General features: G+C 36.7%; 1 protein-coding gene across 3 annotated transcripts in view; it reads right to left on the bottom strand.

The window, feature by feature from the left end:
• ERBIN (erbb2 interacting protein) overlaps positions 1-17,942 on the bottom strand; it is a 127,618-nt gene that overhangs the window by 61,921 nt on the left and 47,755 nt on the right. For all 3 annotated transcript variants that reach the window (XM_074931193.1, XM_074931192.1, XM_074931194.1), the window contains 3 exons: positions 17,101-17,157; positions 5,728-5,925; positions 1,437-1,554 (listed from right to left, as the gene is read on the bottom strand). In XM_074931193.1, coding sequence (XP_074787294.1) covers positions 1,437-1,554; positions 5,728-5,916 — 307 coding nt within the window. In that variant the 5' untranslated portion in view covers positions 5,917-5,925; positions 17,101-17,157. The remainder of the gene's footprint in view (positions 1-1,436; positions 1,555-5,727; positions 5,926-17,100; positions 17,158-17,942) is intronic.

Below are 17,942 nucleotides of genomic sequence, written 5' to 3'. Positions count from 1 at the left end.
CAACCTCTAGAAAACAAAGCTTCACAGTTTACTGGGATAGCATTTTGTTCAGCTACTGCCTCCTTAAATTTATTTGATTCAGGGGAACAAGTGTTCTTTCATCAGCATTTTGAGGGCTTAGCTAAAGGTTAAACCATTTTGGATGGACAAGTAACTCTAGCTGGGAAGTGACCAGCTGCCTATTTACGTACTACGGAATTTGCCGGCGCTAGAACTCAAATGCCCTTTTGCTGCTTTTAGGTCTTTTGCATTAGAACTTGTGTTGGAAACAGTTAATCGTTTCAACAGTGCAGTCTAGGACAAAAAGAGGATTCTTTCTCTGTTGTGTGCCACTGAAAGTTTAAGTAAGGCCAGTGTTCTTTAAGAAAGACTATTAATCCACTTGTACCAGGAACAGAGCAGGGACGATCAAGTCAATTTATCACACTAAATGCTGTGTTCTTTAGGCAGAAATAATAAAGTAACAGTTTAAGTACAGACTGGGCTGCAATAAACAATTAAGGAGAATTCCAACACCTCAACTGCTGGAATACTTCCTTAATAAAGCAAAACTTACTTCACATTGGGGAATCATAATTAGCTAGCTGTCCAAATAAAACAATGAATTTAACATGATAAAATCTTTGGCATATTTATTTAATTCTTATTTTCAAATATGATTTCAAGGAAAGGTCCTCTTACTTCACTTTGAATTAATAAAACAAGATTATCTTATCTTCATCAATTAGCATGATTGAACTTTTTTTCTCTCACATATGCCACACAACTAAGTCTGATGACAATATAAGTTATTTCAATTTCCTCAGTTGCACACATCTGCCAGCTTGCCAAAGCAGCACCATTAATAAAGTCCCATGTGTACAATACTTGGCTGACAGTTCCATAGTTTTTAAAAGAATGACTCACACAGAATGATAGATTTTTAACAACTCAGACAAGTGAACCAGTCATTGTCCATAGATGCTTCTCCCCACACAAAGGTTACTATCCTCAGAGCAGGACAGCAACACAGCCAAGTTCTACGACGATTTTAGATAGGTCATTAAAATAAACTGAAAACAATTTTCATATGAAACAAAATCTAACAATAGAATCCAGCAAAATTTTACAAATTTTTGTGCAAACTCTCTTCAGTATAGTGAAACATGAGAAAGCCACTAAAAGTTATAAATTTGAGTATATACATTTTGAGAGAATATAAAATTTTACAGTATCAGCTTTCAGTAATGAATCTCAAAGTACAAATCAACAATTTGGCAGATACAAATAGATATCACAACCAGACCATAAAAGAGCATCTTTTATGTTAAGCAGTAGAGTAGTAATTTAAAATTTACTAGCTGTGTAGCTTCTAGAAATTATACTTTCACTAGTGTCTTTGTACAGTCAGTGATGATGTGCCTTTTAGTTACCCCAATATAAGTGAAGTGACTTACCATTCTTGCTGACATCCAGTTCCCTGAGATTAATGAGATTTGCAATGGATGCTGGCAATGTGGTTAGATCATTGTCTGGCAAACTCAGCTTGTGCAGAGACTGACAGTTAAAAAGTTGCTATTGAAACAAAGAAAAAAGTGAATGCAACTTTCTCTTAGTTTCCTCTATATAGCTTTTGGTTTTAATCCCTTTAAACTTCTGACCTCACAGCTTGAAGGCCAGACTAGAGTCTTTGACTACAAAAACTTTATTTAACTAGTTTTATTCAAAACTGACTAAGTTTACAATGCTTAGGAAAGAAAAAAACCCGCCAATGGTCACAAGCCAGCAGCTATGCTTAACACTTCCTACAGGTTCCTTCCACTACCTCAGAAACCGTGACCTGTAGTTACACATAATCCTGCAATCACCACAAAATAAGCCATGTGATACCCCAGAGGTAATCACAGCTTTTTAAAAAAAGAAAAAATGAATTGATAGATGCATTTTTTTAAAAGTCAAATAGTTTTGGAACACAGGATTTGCGTAGGCATTGACCTTCTCTAAAAGTTTAAATTGTATTCTGTTATATCTTAAAATATTTTTTCCCTTCCGTGCTTCCTAGCTCAAGTACACAAGCATTCAACAAAATTATGATGAAAACTAGTCAAAGTTTTATCTAAGAATACAGAAAACTGTAGAATCTCTTCTGTATACATGTATTACAGTTTGTATCTATCTAGCTCAGAGCCAGACCTCTTCCTATATGCAAGGTACCCTGAGATGCTTACCCAAAAGCCTTACAAATTGACAAATAAGGCAATGGAAGCATAATGGAAGAAAAATCCTCAAATAATATGTAGGAATCTTACAGATAGTACTGAAATATCTGTAAGTGATTTAAAAGTATCTTCTGCACAATTTATGATGAATATTCCTTTCCTGACAATTTTGGATAAGATCATTCATAAATACCTGGACTTAGTGTTCTCTTCTTTTGGAATTCTGAGAAAAAAACCAGGAAGTGTTCTCCAACTAAAAGAATTTATTCTAATCAACATCATAGCAATGGGTTTAGTTCAACCAAAACTTCTTATATCTTTCCCAATTATGAGGCCATTATTTCAACCAGACTGTTGAACAAGCCCCATTCACGTTAACGTTTTCATATACCACTCCAGAACAAAAACAGACATAAATTAGCAAGATGGACAGTTCGAGGAATGAGCTTTAACTTGTCTACTGATGTTTCCAATTCCTCAGAAATGTACACCTGATAGAACTAGCTGTTATCATTAAGGCTTTGAAGAGTTACAAGTTACTTCAGCTATTATATGGGAAGAACAACTCTGATGACCTCACATGTTTTGTAGCCACTCCTTTACTTCAGTACTTTAAGCAAGAATATATACTTAAAACTCATCTGTGAAAACAATAATCTGGTGTCTTGGAATCATTAGAAATTTCCCTGATTAGTCAGGTGAAAGCAAACGCAGTACAAGAAACTACAAGATCCCTAAAGGAAAATGGGGGGCAGAGGGGAGTTCTGTATGGTGCTGACGTTGTAATTTGTCCTTTTGTTGTTGTTGTTCTTTTTTAATGTTTGCATATTCAATGATTAAGTAGATCATCATTACCGTTAGTGAACAGCAGAAGTCATACAATTAAGGACTATTTTATTGTTGAATTTCAATTTCTTCCAAACAGCAAAGTGAGGGGGAAAACTAAAACTGCTACAGTTTGAGATTTTCAAAAAAATGCACACTGTGGCACTTGGGATAAACAGCGTACCTCTACAGATGTGATTTAGCACACAGGATGAAAGCATTTCAAATGCCTGATCACTTTTGAAACTGAGACTACACACCAGTGTTTTGTGTAAAGCAAAGTCCTTTACCACCACCATCTTTCCTTCCACCAGAGTTTGCTCACGCTGCACCCTCAGCCAGCAAACTAGATTAAGAAGCTATACTGTAAGAATGGATTTTTGAAGTATGATGCAGTTCTGAAAAGACTGGAGGTAATTTTTTTTAAAAAACCGCCACACACTCGACAGGCCATTTCAGTGACTGGGATGACAGGACAGTCCCAAACCAGTTGTGCTGTGGCATACAAAAAGAGCAGCAGACTGCAAAACAGAGATAAGAACACACCACTAAGGTAAAGAGGAAAGGGAAGAGTGGGAATGTCTTAAACAGGCTTCAGAAAGCTAGAGACACCTTTCATCTGAGATAGCTTAATTAGAAACCTTTTTCAGAGTTAAAAAACTAAATAAAAGCTTGGGCTGGGGAAGAGGCATACACAGTTTGGAACTCTGGTTCCAAATCAGCTAGGATCATTTAAAATGTTAGAGGCATTCCCTTATGGCTCTTCTGTGAATAGTGTTAAGATCACACTTACTGTTGATTAAATGAAACACTTTTACTATGTCTTCACTTCTCTGTAATCTCTCTGCTTGTGTCTTTTACAGTATTTCAATTTGTGTGAGGGTTTTTTTTTCTTTTGAAAACTGAAAGGCTAGTAAAAAATAATGACCAAAATTACTTAAAAGCTGAATAAATTCTCAGCTTCTCAAAAAGGAGCCTATAAAGATGACTTATTATAATGTATAAACACATTAACATGAAGCAAATATAAGCTATTCGGGGTCCCTGCAAAGAAAAAAAAAAATGAAGAAAAAAAAATGTTCAAGCAGTCTTTCTAACTATATGGATAATTTAATCTTGGACTAGACTAATGCAAGTGGTAGACTTCCCACCTCTCAGTGGCATCAAAATTAGATTTCATATAGGAACTGACTAATGAAGTCAAATGGCATGTAAAAGAAAAGGAAGACAGGGCAGACTGATCTTCTGATCTAAAGCGCCAACATGCATTCCATTTGATTGCTACAGTACAGTTTTTTGTCTTCTTTTAAAAATACTAAATGGAATTTTTTAGAGAATTATGAGTTTGTGAGGAAGATGTTTGCTTAGTTCTTATGATTTGGGAAACAGGAATTTAATGCAAGAAGAGTTCAGAAAATTTCCTCTTTTTTGGCTAAGAAAGGTATTTTATTCTGGTTTTTAAGCATTTAATTTTATTCTTCACCAATAAAGAATGAGAGACAGGAATTCTGAAATAATCTGAAAAAATACTTGGAAGGCTGATAAAAAGTCTTTAAAAGCAAGCTACTTAAACCTAAAGTGACTAACTGTAGAGTAAAAAAGTATCCTGCTTGGGAAGAGACAACAATAAAATAGTAGAAGTTCTAAACTGTAACATACTTTGACAAAATATCTAGTTTTAATTTCTATGTTATTAGCTCTGTTCAACATACAAATACAGATTTTCATTAGTGGCTTCTCAGGAGCATTTAAAGTTGGATTTTCAAAAGCACTCAGCTGGTTTAAGACAGCTTTAACTGGAATCCAGGCCTTCTAATAGCTGTCAGGTTACTATTCTGAAACTAGTTTATTTCCTTGTTTCATTTACCTTTCAAAAAATTCAAACTAGCAAAATCTGAAGTGGTTATAGCAAACCTTTCAAAAATCTAACACAGTATTCTATAGTTGTCCTGTGTGACAGTGCACACAACTGTGACAGAACAACTTTAAATATCAAGTCTTTCATCTAACTTAGTGGAATTTTAATTCCACTAAGACAGGACCTAGTAAAGGAAACAAGTCTATTGCAGTGATCACTTTGTACTTCTCAAAAGTCTTGCTGGCAAAAATTGTAATTCTTTTCTCTAGTATACTAATTCAGCATGCACTTTTTCTTCAGATTACAGAACAAACAGCAAATACATCTATAATTAAGATGTAACCAAAGTGGCATTCCAGCTCTCTTGTTTTTGAATTTAAGTAATCTGAGATACTTCAGAAACTCTTTTCAGTCACGTACTGAAGACGAAAGCAAGACTTCAAGTATACAGATACTCTGGATTGTAGCTATCTTTTGTGGGCACAGAGATCTGAACAAGACATTAAACTTGTTTCTTCTATATCAGAGATTCAAAATAATGCTGCAATTTGTTGAGTACAGCTAGTCCGTTTGAGCAGACACTACCACAGAAATAAATTAGCCACCCTCTTCTCCTATATACCTCTCTTGGCCTGTATCCCTTGCTTAAACAATTTCACCCCAATTCATACAGCAAACTATTCAAGCAGGAACACATAAACACTCCTTCTACAGGGCTGCATATTCTGGGACCAACATTTACTTAAAAATATTTGGCAAACTGCAGCCTAAAAGTTGGAAAGCTAGACATTATCAGCTTCTAGAATGCTGATGACATGTAACTAAAAGGAAAACTACCCAACATACCTTTGGAAGCTCTTCAATCTGATTAGCATCTAAATAGAGTTCTTCCAAGGTCTTTTCAAAAGTAAAAATCTCCTTAGGCACCTGTTCCAGGCTGCAGTGAGAATAATCAAGTGTGGTGACTGTTTCCTCCTCTCCACGCAGACAGCGGCATGGCACCAGCCGCACAAACAAATTCCGCTTTGTTGTCATTTTCAGGCACTGTAAAACAGAAATTGGTCGATTTAAAAACCAAGACAATTCAGAAATACTCACGTGGGCAGCTCCTCAAACTTCCTTCCACTGGCTGCCAAATACTTAAAACAGAAAGACGTGTATACATACCCACATATATGTGTGTGTATACGGATATGAGAGAGAGGAGAAGAGAGTATTTATTTTCTTTTAAACACAACAGATCTGTAGTGGCACTAAATGGGGCTGAAATACGTGCAGACCCCAGAACACGAAGTCAAAATTTAGGCTGTAACTTGCACCTGCTAACACAGCTCTAGACTGCAGAGAAGAGGAGACTTTTGAAGCAACAGTTCTGAAATGTCAGTTCTGTTTTTACAACACAGATTAGTCCTACCTTTACAGAGGCTGCTAGGATGATATTTTTGCTTAATAGAGTAAAATACACTCTCTACAGAGTGTTAAAATATAGCTATAGGAAAGCTAAATTCAGCTTTTGGATGAATAAGGTTAAATACATGTAACTTAGTTTCAAATCCCTCATTTAAAGACAGAATACAACAAAACGAACCAGCCTGGTTTCTACCAACTGTTCTATCTACAGTTTAAAATGAAAGGTTTCTAAGTGCACATATAAAGAAGTGACTTCTTTCTGCAACTCCATTCAGTTTGGAAAACTTGGAACACATCTTGCCATGCACACTGGAACTAAGGAAACTTCATCTTGCAATGGAAATGTATCTTTCTTCCTTTAAATTCAGTCACTGATGTAACAGCCCCCTCTACTCTCCATGGCTTCTACAATATTTGTACTCATCAGAAGACAGCAAACCTAGATGGTACAAACTGACTAGCTGATTACGGACAGCATACACCAGCCATATTTTGTCTCCTCCCTCCTCAGCAAGAGTACAAGTTTAGGTGTCTTTCCTCTAATGAGCAACAACTTTTTGCAAAACTCAGAAACGATCATCTTCAAAATGTCACCTCAAGTTTCAAGTTTGCCTAAAAACAGATGACAGGCTCAACAATTTTTCAGGAAGGACTAACATGCAGACAGACAACAAGATCATGTGAGCTTCATTTCCTCAGGAAATTGGCCTAAAAATACACACTTTTCAAAACAGCACTAAGTATTTATTATCTCAAACTGTCAACACTACAAATTAAAATGTTTGGAGTTTTCAATCTCAATTTTTTTGGAACTGCAGAAATTGTATTTCAACTTCTAGATCGGTGACAGGAAACTTTTTTCTTCAAGTGCCATAAACATCTTTCAGACACATTATACAGACGGCACTTGAACTTTCAGACAGCATGCTAGTAATACAGGGAGAAAATAAAATTCCATGGCCACTGCAATATATGAAGTCACAGGCTCCAAGACCCCTCTTCTTACTAAAACAAGAAGTCACACACTTTAATCTTCCTCAATGACCAGCTAGCTTGCCAAGTACTTCACAGTATGTTTAATATATACAACTACAGGTAAAGGGACTCCTGTGCTTCAGTGTTTTCACTAAACAGAAGTAGAGCTTATCACTCAGGCTGGATACAGTCGGATTTTACATTCACCCATTAAAAAGATGGAAGAAAACTCTTCATTAGAATAGTGGGATGTCAAGACTACCTTTTTTAACAACACTTCGATGTTGCTAGGATTTTGTTCCTATGTTTATTGTCAGAACACTTACTACTTCACATAAAACTCCAGCCACATTATTTAAATAGAAAGTGATCTAAAAATAAAAGTATTTAACGCTGTTGCAATGCAAAGAGTCTAGAGACTGCAAATTCCACACTGGGGATTCCCACAGAATGACAAAGTCAGCAAAAAAGACAGCATGACCTCCCCCTGCTTCTTCCACAGGACAGGCTTCAGCAAGACATCCTCCAGCCACCCACGGCCAGATGGCAAAGATGATATGGAAGCTGGTGTGCTCACTGGGTCTGAGCTACCCAGGCATTCCTCCAAGCCTCAGAGGCTGTACGTGAAGACACAAGAGGAATTCTACAGCCAAGATTTACAAATGAGTACATCTTTAACAAAAAGAAATATAACCTCATTTTGTTACTACTTCAGAGATCTGCAGAGCTGTGGAAAAACACACCACTTCAGAAAGAAGCACCAACAGTGTAGTCTCTTCAAACAGGAGTATAAACAGAAAAACGTATGCCTTGGAAACAACAAAGACTGAAAGCAGAGGTTGTACACATAAGTTGATTACCACAAGCCTGGAAAGGGAAGACACAGCCATATGATACTAACTGCAGCCATCAGTAAGTCCATTTTGTCCAGTCATTTCAGCTCCCAATAATTATGTTTTGGTTTCCAGAGTACGAAAAAGCTCATTACATGGTTCATATAAATAATGAAATAAGTTACCCTTTTTCATTCAAATCCCTCATAAAAAGCATACATTACACTGTTTACCCCCTCTTTTTCAGTGGCTGTTCTCTTCACACCTAGTCTTACTTGCTCAGGTCTCAAAAGTTTCTGAAGCAATAAAACTCGTAAGGCCTAACAATGCAAAACACACATACCTAGTTTTCCTAACATTCCTTTATTCTCTAAGAGAATTCTTGAGCTTGGGTGGGGCAGGGGAGGAAGGAGGGTTTTTTTAAAGAAAATTACGTGTATTCCCAGCACGGTAAATACAGATCAGTGAAAAAATGCCTGTACAACATCAATGTTGGGTCATATCTCCAGTCAGTTACCATGGCAGTTAAATTACCTAAACTCATAGCTCACGTCTCCAGCCAAAATAGTCAAACTCATATTTAAGTACTTAATAAAACAACATGTTCCCCCAAACCACTGATTTGACCAACTAGTTCATACGTTTAATTGTAATGCTCCAAAAACCAGAATGAACCAAGAGAACTGCATTTAAGGAAATGTACGAAACTACACAATGTGATTTAGTTCAAATTTGTCATATCTTTGTTCAAATTTTCCTTCTACACATATATGAAGAATTGCTTAGCACTGGTGTTCTACAACTGAGATGGCTGTCAATACTCAGAAGTGGGTGTGGCAGGACAGTCACAACAAGTATTCCACACCACCACTCTTCTGAAATATGTATTTATAAATATAGACAGGCAGACACCCACCCCCCCCCTCCCTATGTGTCTGTCCACCTATCTTGTGGATAGTTGCCCAAACAGAAAAACTGTAATGGAAGAAAGGATGTACTTCAGAAGATAGTCCACTGTTATATTATAATTATCAAAGACAGGAAAATGTGTTTTGCATGGAAGACGTGCTTGTCTAATATTGTTCAAAATAAGAACGTCTCAATGGATAGTTTGGGTAAATACACAGAAGGTAGAAGGGAACACAAAGTATAGTGTTGTTTCCCTCCCTGTAAAACAGGGAAGCCTAGCAAGCAGAAAAATGTTCATTTCATAATATATCACAATGTCAGACCATCTGAAGGCATCAAATCAAACAATGTAAAATTGCCTTGCAGATCTACAACACTGTGATGGCTTTTCTCCACCACTTCTCCAAATTTTTATGAGGCAGATCTACTGAAGAACTCAGAGCAGGAGAAAAAAAAAAACCCTCACGAACAAAAGCCCTTGATCCCTAAACCATTAAAGCCCTTGACACAAGTTTACCTTACGGTGAACACTGGTTCACAGTTCAGGGTTCACAGCCAACAGAGGAAAAAGTAGGATCTTCATAGACTGCTTTTGTTTGGTTGGTTTTTACTTCCTGAAGGAATAGGAAGGGAAAAGCATCACTCTATAATCAGAAGTTTGTCACTGTAATCATTAAAGGCTCAAAAGTTGGAAGGCATAAGGGATCATTAGTTGTATTGTTTGTGAAGACTTAATCTACCACCCCAAAAGATTCAGCATTAAAAAAATCGCTAGTTTAAATTTATGTTTGCTAATTATACACAGATTTGTGATCATATTTTTTTTTCGCCATGAATCATTTTTAGCATTTATTTCACACCTCCTCTTCCAAGCTTATTTGAAGATCACATCTAAGGATTGGAGATGTTGCAGAACCTGTAGTAAACTCAAAAATGGGTGATTCAAAGTATAGATATGTTTATTTCAGTGAAGTATAGTCTTCACTCATTCATATACATTAACTGTGACAATAATAGGAAAAAATATCCACCATAACTACACAAAATGGGACAAAGGAAAATGTTATCTGTTGACTTGCCTATATCCTTAAGGTAGCAAGAACTATACAGACAGGTTTTCCTCTAGAGGTTCAGTGGTGCTAAGGGCTAATTATTCTGTGAAGTGTCAAATTTGTGAGAAAAATCATTTTCTGAATTAAGTATGGTAGTGCATATAAGTATGGTATAACAGCAGTGCTTAACCAGTATGATCAAAAAGAAGAAGATAAGAGTTCACAAAAAGATGTTTTGCTGTGAAACTGTACACTGTTTAATATAACCTATGTCAAAACTTCATCTTATTTTTCCTGCCTTATATCTATATAACTAGATAGCTATCAGTTCACATAGTCTGTCCCATTTGAGACAATGAATGACTTGAAGCAAAGTTTCAGGACTGGTAAGCAAGGCAAAACTGATCAAAGGGTATTACAGCATTTGTTCAAAGGCCAAAATATCCAATTAAGAAAAAAAAAAATATCAAAAATCAGCTCTTCCATTTTGAAATAGAGAGTTCTCTACTTCCACATACATGTTTCCTCCTCCCCAACTGATCAAACAGTAGACAAAGCATCTACTTCCAGCCTTTGATTTAATTATAGCTATGAGCCCTCCAGTATTACAAGTGTGACTGACACTTGCTAAAAGCCAGTTATAACAAGTGGAGAAAGAATACTGTGTAATTAATCAATATTCAGAAAAAAAAATAAATGAGGTAGCTAGGGAAAAGCAAAAACCACAATTCTATGAGATCTACACTACAGTACCAGTGGACCGTATCTATGTGGTGGGTTGACCTTCACTGTCTGCCAGGTGTCCATCAAGCCGCTCTATCACTCTTGATTTTCTCTATCTCCTCCCCTCCCCAAGTGGTGCAGGGCAACAAGGACTGGGGGCTGTGGTCACTCCATCACACATCTCTGTTGCTCCTTCCACCTCATACTCTTCCACTGCTCCAGTGTGAGTCCCTTCCACGTGGTCACAAGTCCTGTCAGCAAACCTGCTCCAGCGTGGGCTCCTCTCTCCACGGGGCCACTGGTCCTGCCAGGAGCTTGCTCCAGTGTGGGCTTCCCGCAGGGTCACAGCCTCCTTCAGGCATCCACCTGCTCTGAGTGGGGTCCTCCAGGGGCTGCAGGTGGAGATCTGCTCCACCGTGGACCTCCATGGGCTGCAGGGGCACAGCCTGCCTCACCGGGGGCTGCAGGGGAATCTCTGCTCTGGTGCCTGGAGCAACTCCTCACCCTCCTTCTTCACTGACCATGGTGTCTGCAGTTGTTCCTCACATATTCTGACTCCCCTCTCCTGGCTGCTGTAGTGCAGCAGTATTTTACACTTTCTTAAATATATTATCACAGAGGTGCTACTGATATGACTGACTGACTCAGCTTTGGCCAGCAGCAGGTCCATCTTGGAGCCAGCTGGAACTAGCTTCATCTGACATGGGGGCAGCTTCTACCATCTTGTCATAGAAGCCACACCTGCAGCCCTCACTGCTACCAAAACCTTGCCACCTACACCCAACACAGTCTGTAAATGGTGAAACATTTTTAGTGAACAGAATAAAATCACTGGAAGCAGAAAAGCAAGGCATTGGTTTGAAAGACCATGACCAATGAAAGAAAGCAAGATCAACAGCAAGCTTGGATACATACTAAATATTAACCCAGAAAGCACAGCATCGTCCATTGAAACATCACTCTTTCCTGGAACTCTTTGATGATCCCCTGCACACTCCTGTCATCCAAGTACCTGGCAGCCCAATAGTACCTGCAGATATGCCAGAATCCCATGGCATGTTTTTGTTTAATCATGTCTACCTATGTTTTCCATGAGCATTAAAAAAGGAAACCCACACCACAACAAAAACCAACACACAGAGCCCCCTATATATCACATCTTTGAAAATTCTGAGTTTAGGCTTGTTACAAGTAGTTCACAATAATTTTGTTCCTAATCTCTGTTAATTTACTCTAAAAGCAACAGTTCCATATTACCATTAGCTCCTTAAATTTCTTGTCTGATGCTAACAGGACAGGACTACTCTAAGCTGGTGAAAGCACTTTCTACCCCCTTAAGACTTTCAAAGGGTCCTTACCAGTTACATCAGCAGCAACAGAGTGGAAAACGAAATCACCCAAAAGATGTTTATACAGAAAGGCACAAACAACTAGACAGAAAAATATCTGGCCAGGTTCTTTTTAGCCCATTCCACTATTTACAAACAAGGTCAGAATTATGGACTAGAGGATGTACAAATACAGGAAAGAGAAAGATTGTGTTGGGGAGCACATAGCTCAGCATACAACCTGGCAAATACAAGAAGGCTTATTTGGCCAACTGACAAGCCCCAACATGCTCCTGTTGAAATAAAGAATTATTTTTAAAAATTGTTACTCATTAAGAATCTTATTTAATACACTAAAAAAACCCTAAATCCTAAGAATTGATTACTTCCTCTACTTTAAAAAAATCAGTAGGAAATGAAGTTTATTATTCTGGACATAAAAACATAAAGTTGTCTGTCTTCAGAGATGTTAAGGGTTTTTCTCTTCCTAACGCAGCAACACACACCACAGAAGATACCAAGACACAGGCTTGCTGATGAAAGACACTGTATTGTATAGTGACAACACTAGTCCTCATGAATTTGAGGAAGAAACTATAAGCATCTTAGTACTTTAAGGAACATAAAACATCCTGTGCCCTTACAGTAAAGCAAAACCACAATTATCCTTCATTCTTTAACCCCAGAAAATACTTGACACCCCTTGCTCATCAGCAAACCATGTAAAGAAGCTGATTTCTTCACATAGCAAGAGGGACACTAAGGGTTGGTTCAGGCTTCCCCTAAAATCAATCTAGTGTTCTTGGAAGGAAATGGCAAGGTCTTAATTTAACAGACAGCAGCCAGCACCTCGCAAACGCTACCTTGGAAGTTTGTTTCTCTGCAATCTTTCTTCTTGTTCTCTTGAGGAGAGGAAAGTATGGTTCAAATGTGATGGTCACTGAATCATACTGAAGAGACTGACTCTTTGTATGTGGCAATGGCATTCTCTGGTTGAAGTGTCAAAGCCTCACTTGGTGACAATGCCAGATTAAGGTATTTTCCTCCTCCCTCTCATTCAAGCTATTTCTCTGTCTCTTCCAGAAAAAGAGATTTTTTTCAAAACTGGATTGCTTATGTCATTCATTTCTGTGAACGAGACTGGCAAACATTCAGGTCAGTACCAATGAACTGCAGTGCTGCAATCTGGAGGAGGGAACAAGCAGTAGGAAATAAGAGATTTTGGAGCCATTTCACCATTTTAAGGTGAAACTATAGTTTGAGCCTACCCACTCCTGATAAGAAAACAATGCTCAACTGCATTCATGGCTGCATGTCCTCATGCTGGCAGGGAACACCAAAAAAGCACACTGTACTTGCTCACATACAGCACTCAGAGCAAAAGAATGAAAAGGCATTACTCATGATACAACAATGATGAATGGTAACAACAGGAGGAGGAACGTATTAGTGAATACAGTAAATGACTACCAATTGTTAAATGCAAAAAATATGAAGGATGCTTGCTACATTTTTTGAGAAAATAAAGGGAACAAAGAGGGCAGAAATCAGTTTTGCTTTTACTGATTCAACAGCTGCTAGGATATAAGCAAAACCAGTGATACTCTACTCCTAGTTTGCTGAAATACATAACTCAAAGCTTTTCTTCAGGTTAACTACTTTCCAAGCTATCAATGTCTCTATATATTTAAAAAACAAAACCCAAGAAAACACAAAGAAACCAAACCACCCACCCATCTCCAAGGGCTAGGACAGCAAGATAACTTCATTTAACTGCCAGAAGAACAATGTCAGGTGTGAATTCTGGAGAACATATGCTTAAATTATCTGTTTCTTGTATTCTATGAAATAAATCCTAACTAGATTTCAATTTACTCTATTTTGTTTTGCTTTAAAATACTCAGAAATCCTTTACACAACTAAGATCTGAGGTTTTTATCAAACTATTTTATAAAACCTCTAGTTTGTTATAGTGGTGTTGATATCAATGACATCTTCTTGGTTAAACAGCAGCATTCTCCCACTTTACTGAAACTAGAGACTATCTAACCAGATATTGTTGCAACAGCAATTTTCCAGCTTAGAGCTTTAGCTACACTGCCTATGCTAAAACCAACCTGAAGAGTTATGATGACACATAAAATTCACCCTAAGTATATCAAAGTAAGTCTTTGGAATATTTATTTCTATTAATTTCTGTAACTGTAAAAAAGCAGCAATACAACAAAGCAGTCAATACTTGGCCTTATCATGCCAAAAGCTTAACAATGATAAAACCAGACTGACTTTGTGAAAACAAAACAACAGAAGTATTTAAAGATGAGAAAAGATGCAAAAAACCTCTTGGCACATACCTACATAACAAACTACTCCAACTACAGCCTTTAACTGAAATGCAGTAAAATTCAATATTGTTATAAACCTAGACCAAGGCATCAGTAAGGCACAGGTATATCAGTGTACAGATTTGTAATTTAAGGTAAGATTCATTACAGAAACATCTTTGGGGAAAAAAAAAAAAGAGCACACAAAGAGTTATAGATTAAGTTTACAGTAAAAAATAAATTTTAAAACATTCAAATACCCAAACAATTGTAATTTTCTTTTTTTATATATATTTATATTGACTTTTCATATTAACACTATGTAATAACTACACAGTAACACAAACACACACAGTCACCTAACACCTGCAGCCAAGGTAGTTGCAACTTAGTTCTCACACATTTCCTTTTGCTCTTTTTCTGAAGCAGCCCTAGAAACTAACTTCCACCTGGACATCCAATCTATCCAAGCAAGTGCCACTGTAACATTTCATCTGAAGAATGCTGTCTAATTGTATGGTATTAACAATGCTGCTGAGATTAGCATTAGATCTGATCTTCACTTCTGATGTTCAACTTGATGTATATTCTTTGGGCACATATTTGTAGTGTTACTAAGAAAACATTAAGAGGAATAAATTGATTTTCAAAACTACAGTGCTTCAGTCTCACCCATTTCTCCTCCTCAAATCAAATAAAAGCCATATAGATACAAGGATATCTACTACGACAAACTGAAGTTTGAAGTAAACTGCAAGAGTCCCTCAAACCTTCATGAAATATTCAAACAACTGAGCTTTTAGAAAAGCCAAGACATATTTAATTATTTTAACAGTGATGTTTTCAAATGGCTAAAGAATTCCTTTGCATTATGGAACTTACATGTTTGGGTTTTTGTATTTGTCACTTTTAAGTTAATACATAGCCAGGAACATGAAATATTTTTTCTAATAGAACACTGAGGTGAACTCCATCCCCCACTAGCCACCATATCCCTTTTCTTAAAGAAAAGGCCCCCATGCAGTAGAAATAATCACAGCTACTGTACAGCTAGTCATCATAGCTATTTGGTACAGCTAGTTGTACAAGCTACTTCAGAACTGCTTTGCTTTCAGAATCCACTAATTTCTACACTAAATAACTCCCTTTTCTTTCATTGTTGCTGTGAAAAAGATCCATGGAAACAAACAGGACAAGTTCCTGACTTTCTATACAAAGAAAACAATGAAAATTAAATACACAGAGCAACCAGACTAAGAGATGGTAAGCCTCTGGAAGAGGTATAAAACCATATTAAACCGCTTATGCTTCGGGTTTAGTCCTTTGAGGGATTATGTCTGGATCTACTGTATGAGTAAATGCTGTGTATCACATACTGTCAACATCTATTAAAGCAGAAGGGAAAAGATACTGTCTTAATTCCTCCAGTTACAACATAGTCAGATGAACCAGCACAGGGGAAGTGAAGGGAAGAGGCATTCCTAGTCATTTGCCCATAGGAAGAAACAAACCTTATGGAGCACTAAGCACAGCTGAAACAGTACAGCAACAGCACAGTTTCTTAGCTCAGCAGAGAATGCCAAAACACACAGAGCCTACAGCCTTGTAGACTACACAAAAGGCTGGAAAATGTGAGCATGTGCACATTCTTCTATCTTCTTAAGTATATGCTGTTTGTAGCAATGCCAGATAAAATATACAGAAGATTTGTATGTTTTAAATTGGTATTTTTATAGTAAGTCTCAAAATTACAGTCACTGAAGTGTCAATATCTATTAGCATTTCCGCAGACTGAGCAGCACTATTAATAAAATCAAGCAGATGCAAGCTACTGTCATATGTTGTTGGGTTGGGGGTTTTTTTATGGGTGGGTATGCAATAACAACTCTTTCATAGAAATTCATAGAGATGTTCTAAAGACAAAAATGTTCTATTGGGCATTCTTTTTATTCATGAGAAATACTTGCCTCTAGAAATCCTTACAATATGAGGCAAAAGCAACTTAGTGCCATCTGCACTGGCATCATTTAATAAACAAAAAAAGATGATTCTGAACATGTGTTGCTTTTCCATAGAGCTCTGAACAGAAAATTGAACTTTGTTTCTTAACACTTTTCATGTTCTTAGGTATGCTCCCTAGCTAAAGAATGATAATACACCAGTAAAGTAGAAATGATATGATGTGTTGTTTGCCTAGGCTTTAGATCAAACAAACAAGAAAGGACAGTAAGAGGACCAACAAGCATTCAAAGCATTTTTTAAAGCATCTTTTATCCAAGTTTTTCATAAATATGATGATCTTTCTTAAGAACTAAAAAAAAAATTGTTTAAAAAAAGCAGTGTAAAATGCTAAAGCTTCACAAGTCAAAACATTTGATAATGGACTTTGAGCTTTCAGTCAGAATTATTTTCCTTGCAACTTAAGTTTCCTATATATTCCCTTTTCTATATATGTACACAATTACATGTAAATTCATGTCATTCACTTGGCTCTTCAACATATATTTATAACAAAAAAAAAGTCTTAAGAATAACATGAGAAATGATGCAGAATAAAATTTAAAGTGCTTTGGAGGTGATTATTACAACTTATAAATAGAGAAGAGGATTTCTATTTTAATGTACTGTGCAGTTGATCCAGAGGAAAGAAAAATAATGTACTTACCACTGTGTTACTTTCTTCTCCCTGCTGCTTCTTCCCTGAGCTTTCAAAGCCAACATTCTGTTTAAGACAAAGGTAAACATTTTAGTCAACCCTATCCCTACTAGGTAAGAACAAACTGATATTTTATTGTATTGGATATTTATTTTGCTTTCAGAGTTTTGGTTTTCTTTTCTAAAAAGAAAAGCTGTACATGTGTGTGAACGGTAGTTTGAAGGTTTCAAAGAACTTGAAAGACTTCCAAGACAGTAAAAATTACATATATATTTTGGGGGAGATGATTTTGTGTGTATAACATAGTAAAAAACATTGCTTTATATCTTATTTTAATTTTTATTTTAGAGCATTCTGTCTACAAATTGGTTTCATTTCTATTCCATTTTTAATTGCTGTATTAAATCTGTTACATTAGATCTCTTGCACACAATTTTGAAGAAAGTTAAGAAATTAATGCATCAGAAGTTAACAAAACATTAAAGAGCACACTTCTGTATCATTAACTTCAAGAATATTTTAGAAAGTTGCAACACAATAAGGCGTATCAAATCACTGACACTATCTTCACTGAAGTAGAACAATTATGAACAAAAACAATCAGTATATTCAACTGAATACAAGTACATTCAAAATTAGTGGCTGGACCTGTGGAAAGAATAAATTTTGCCTCCAACAAACACAGAAGTGTAACACATCCTCAGAGGGATTAAGTGTCACTATGGTCAGACAGATCATCTGAGCATGAAGTCATGTAGAAAAGCTAAAAAGCTGAGTCAGGCAGAGTATAAACTGTCAAATTTTTAGTACCTAGGAAAAAACCTTAAACTGGAGGGAGTACAGGTAGTAGC

The sequence above is a fragment of the Athene noctua genome, chromosome Z (genome assembly GCF_965140245.1).
Source record: "Athene noctua chromosome Z, bAthNoc1.hap1.1, whole genome shotgun sequence".
NCBI classification, from domain to species: Eukaryota; Metazoa; Chordata; class Aves; order Strigiformes; family Strigidae; genus Athene; species Athene noctua.
This window is presented reverse-complemented; position numbering and strand designations above follow the sequence as displayed.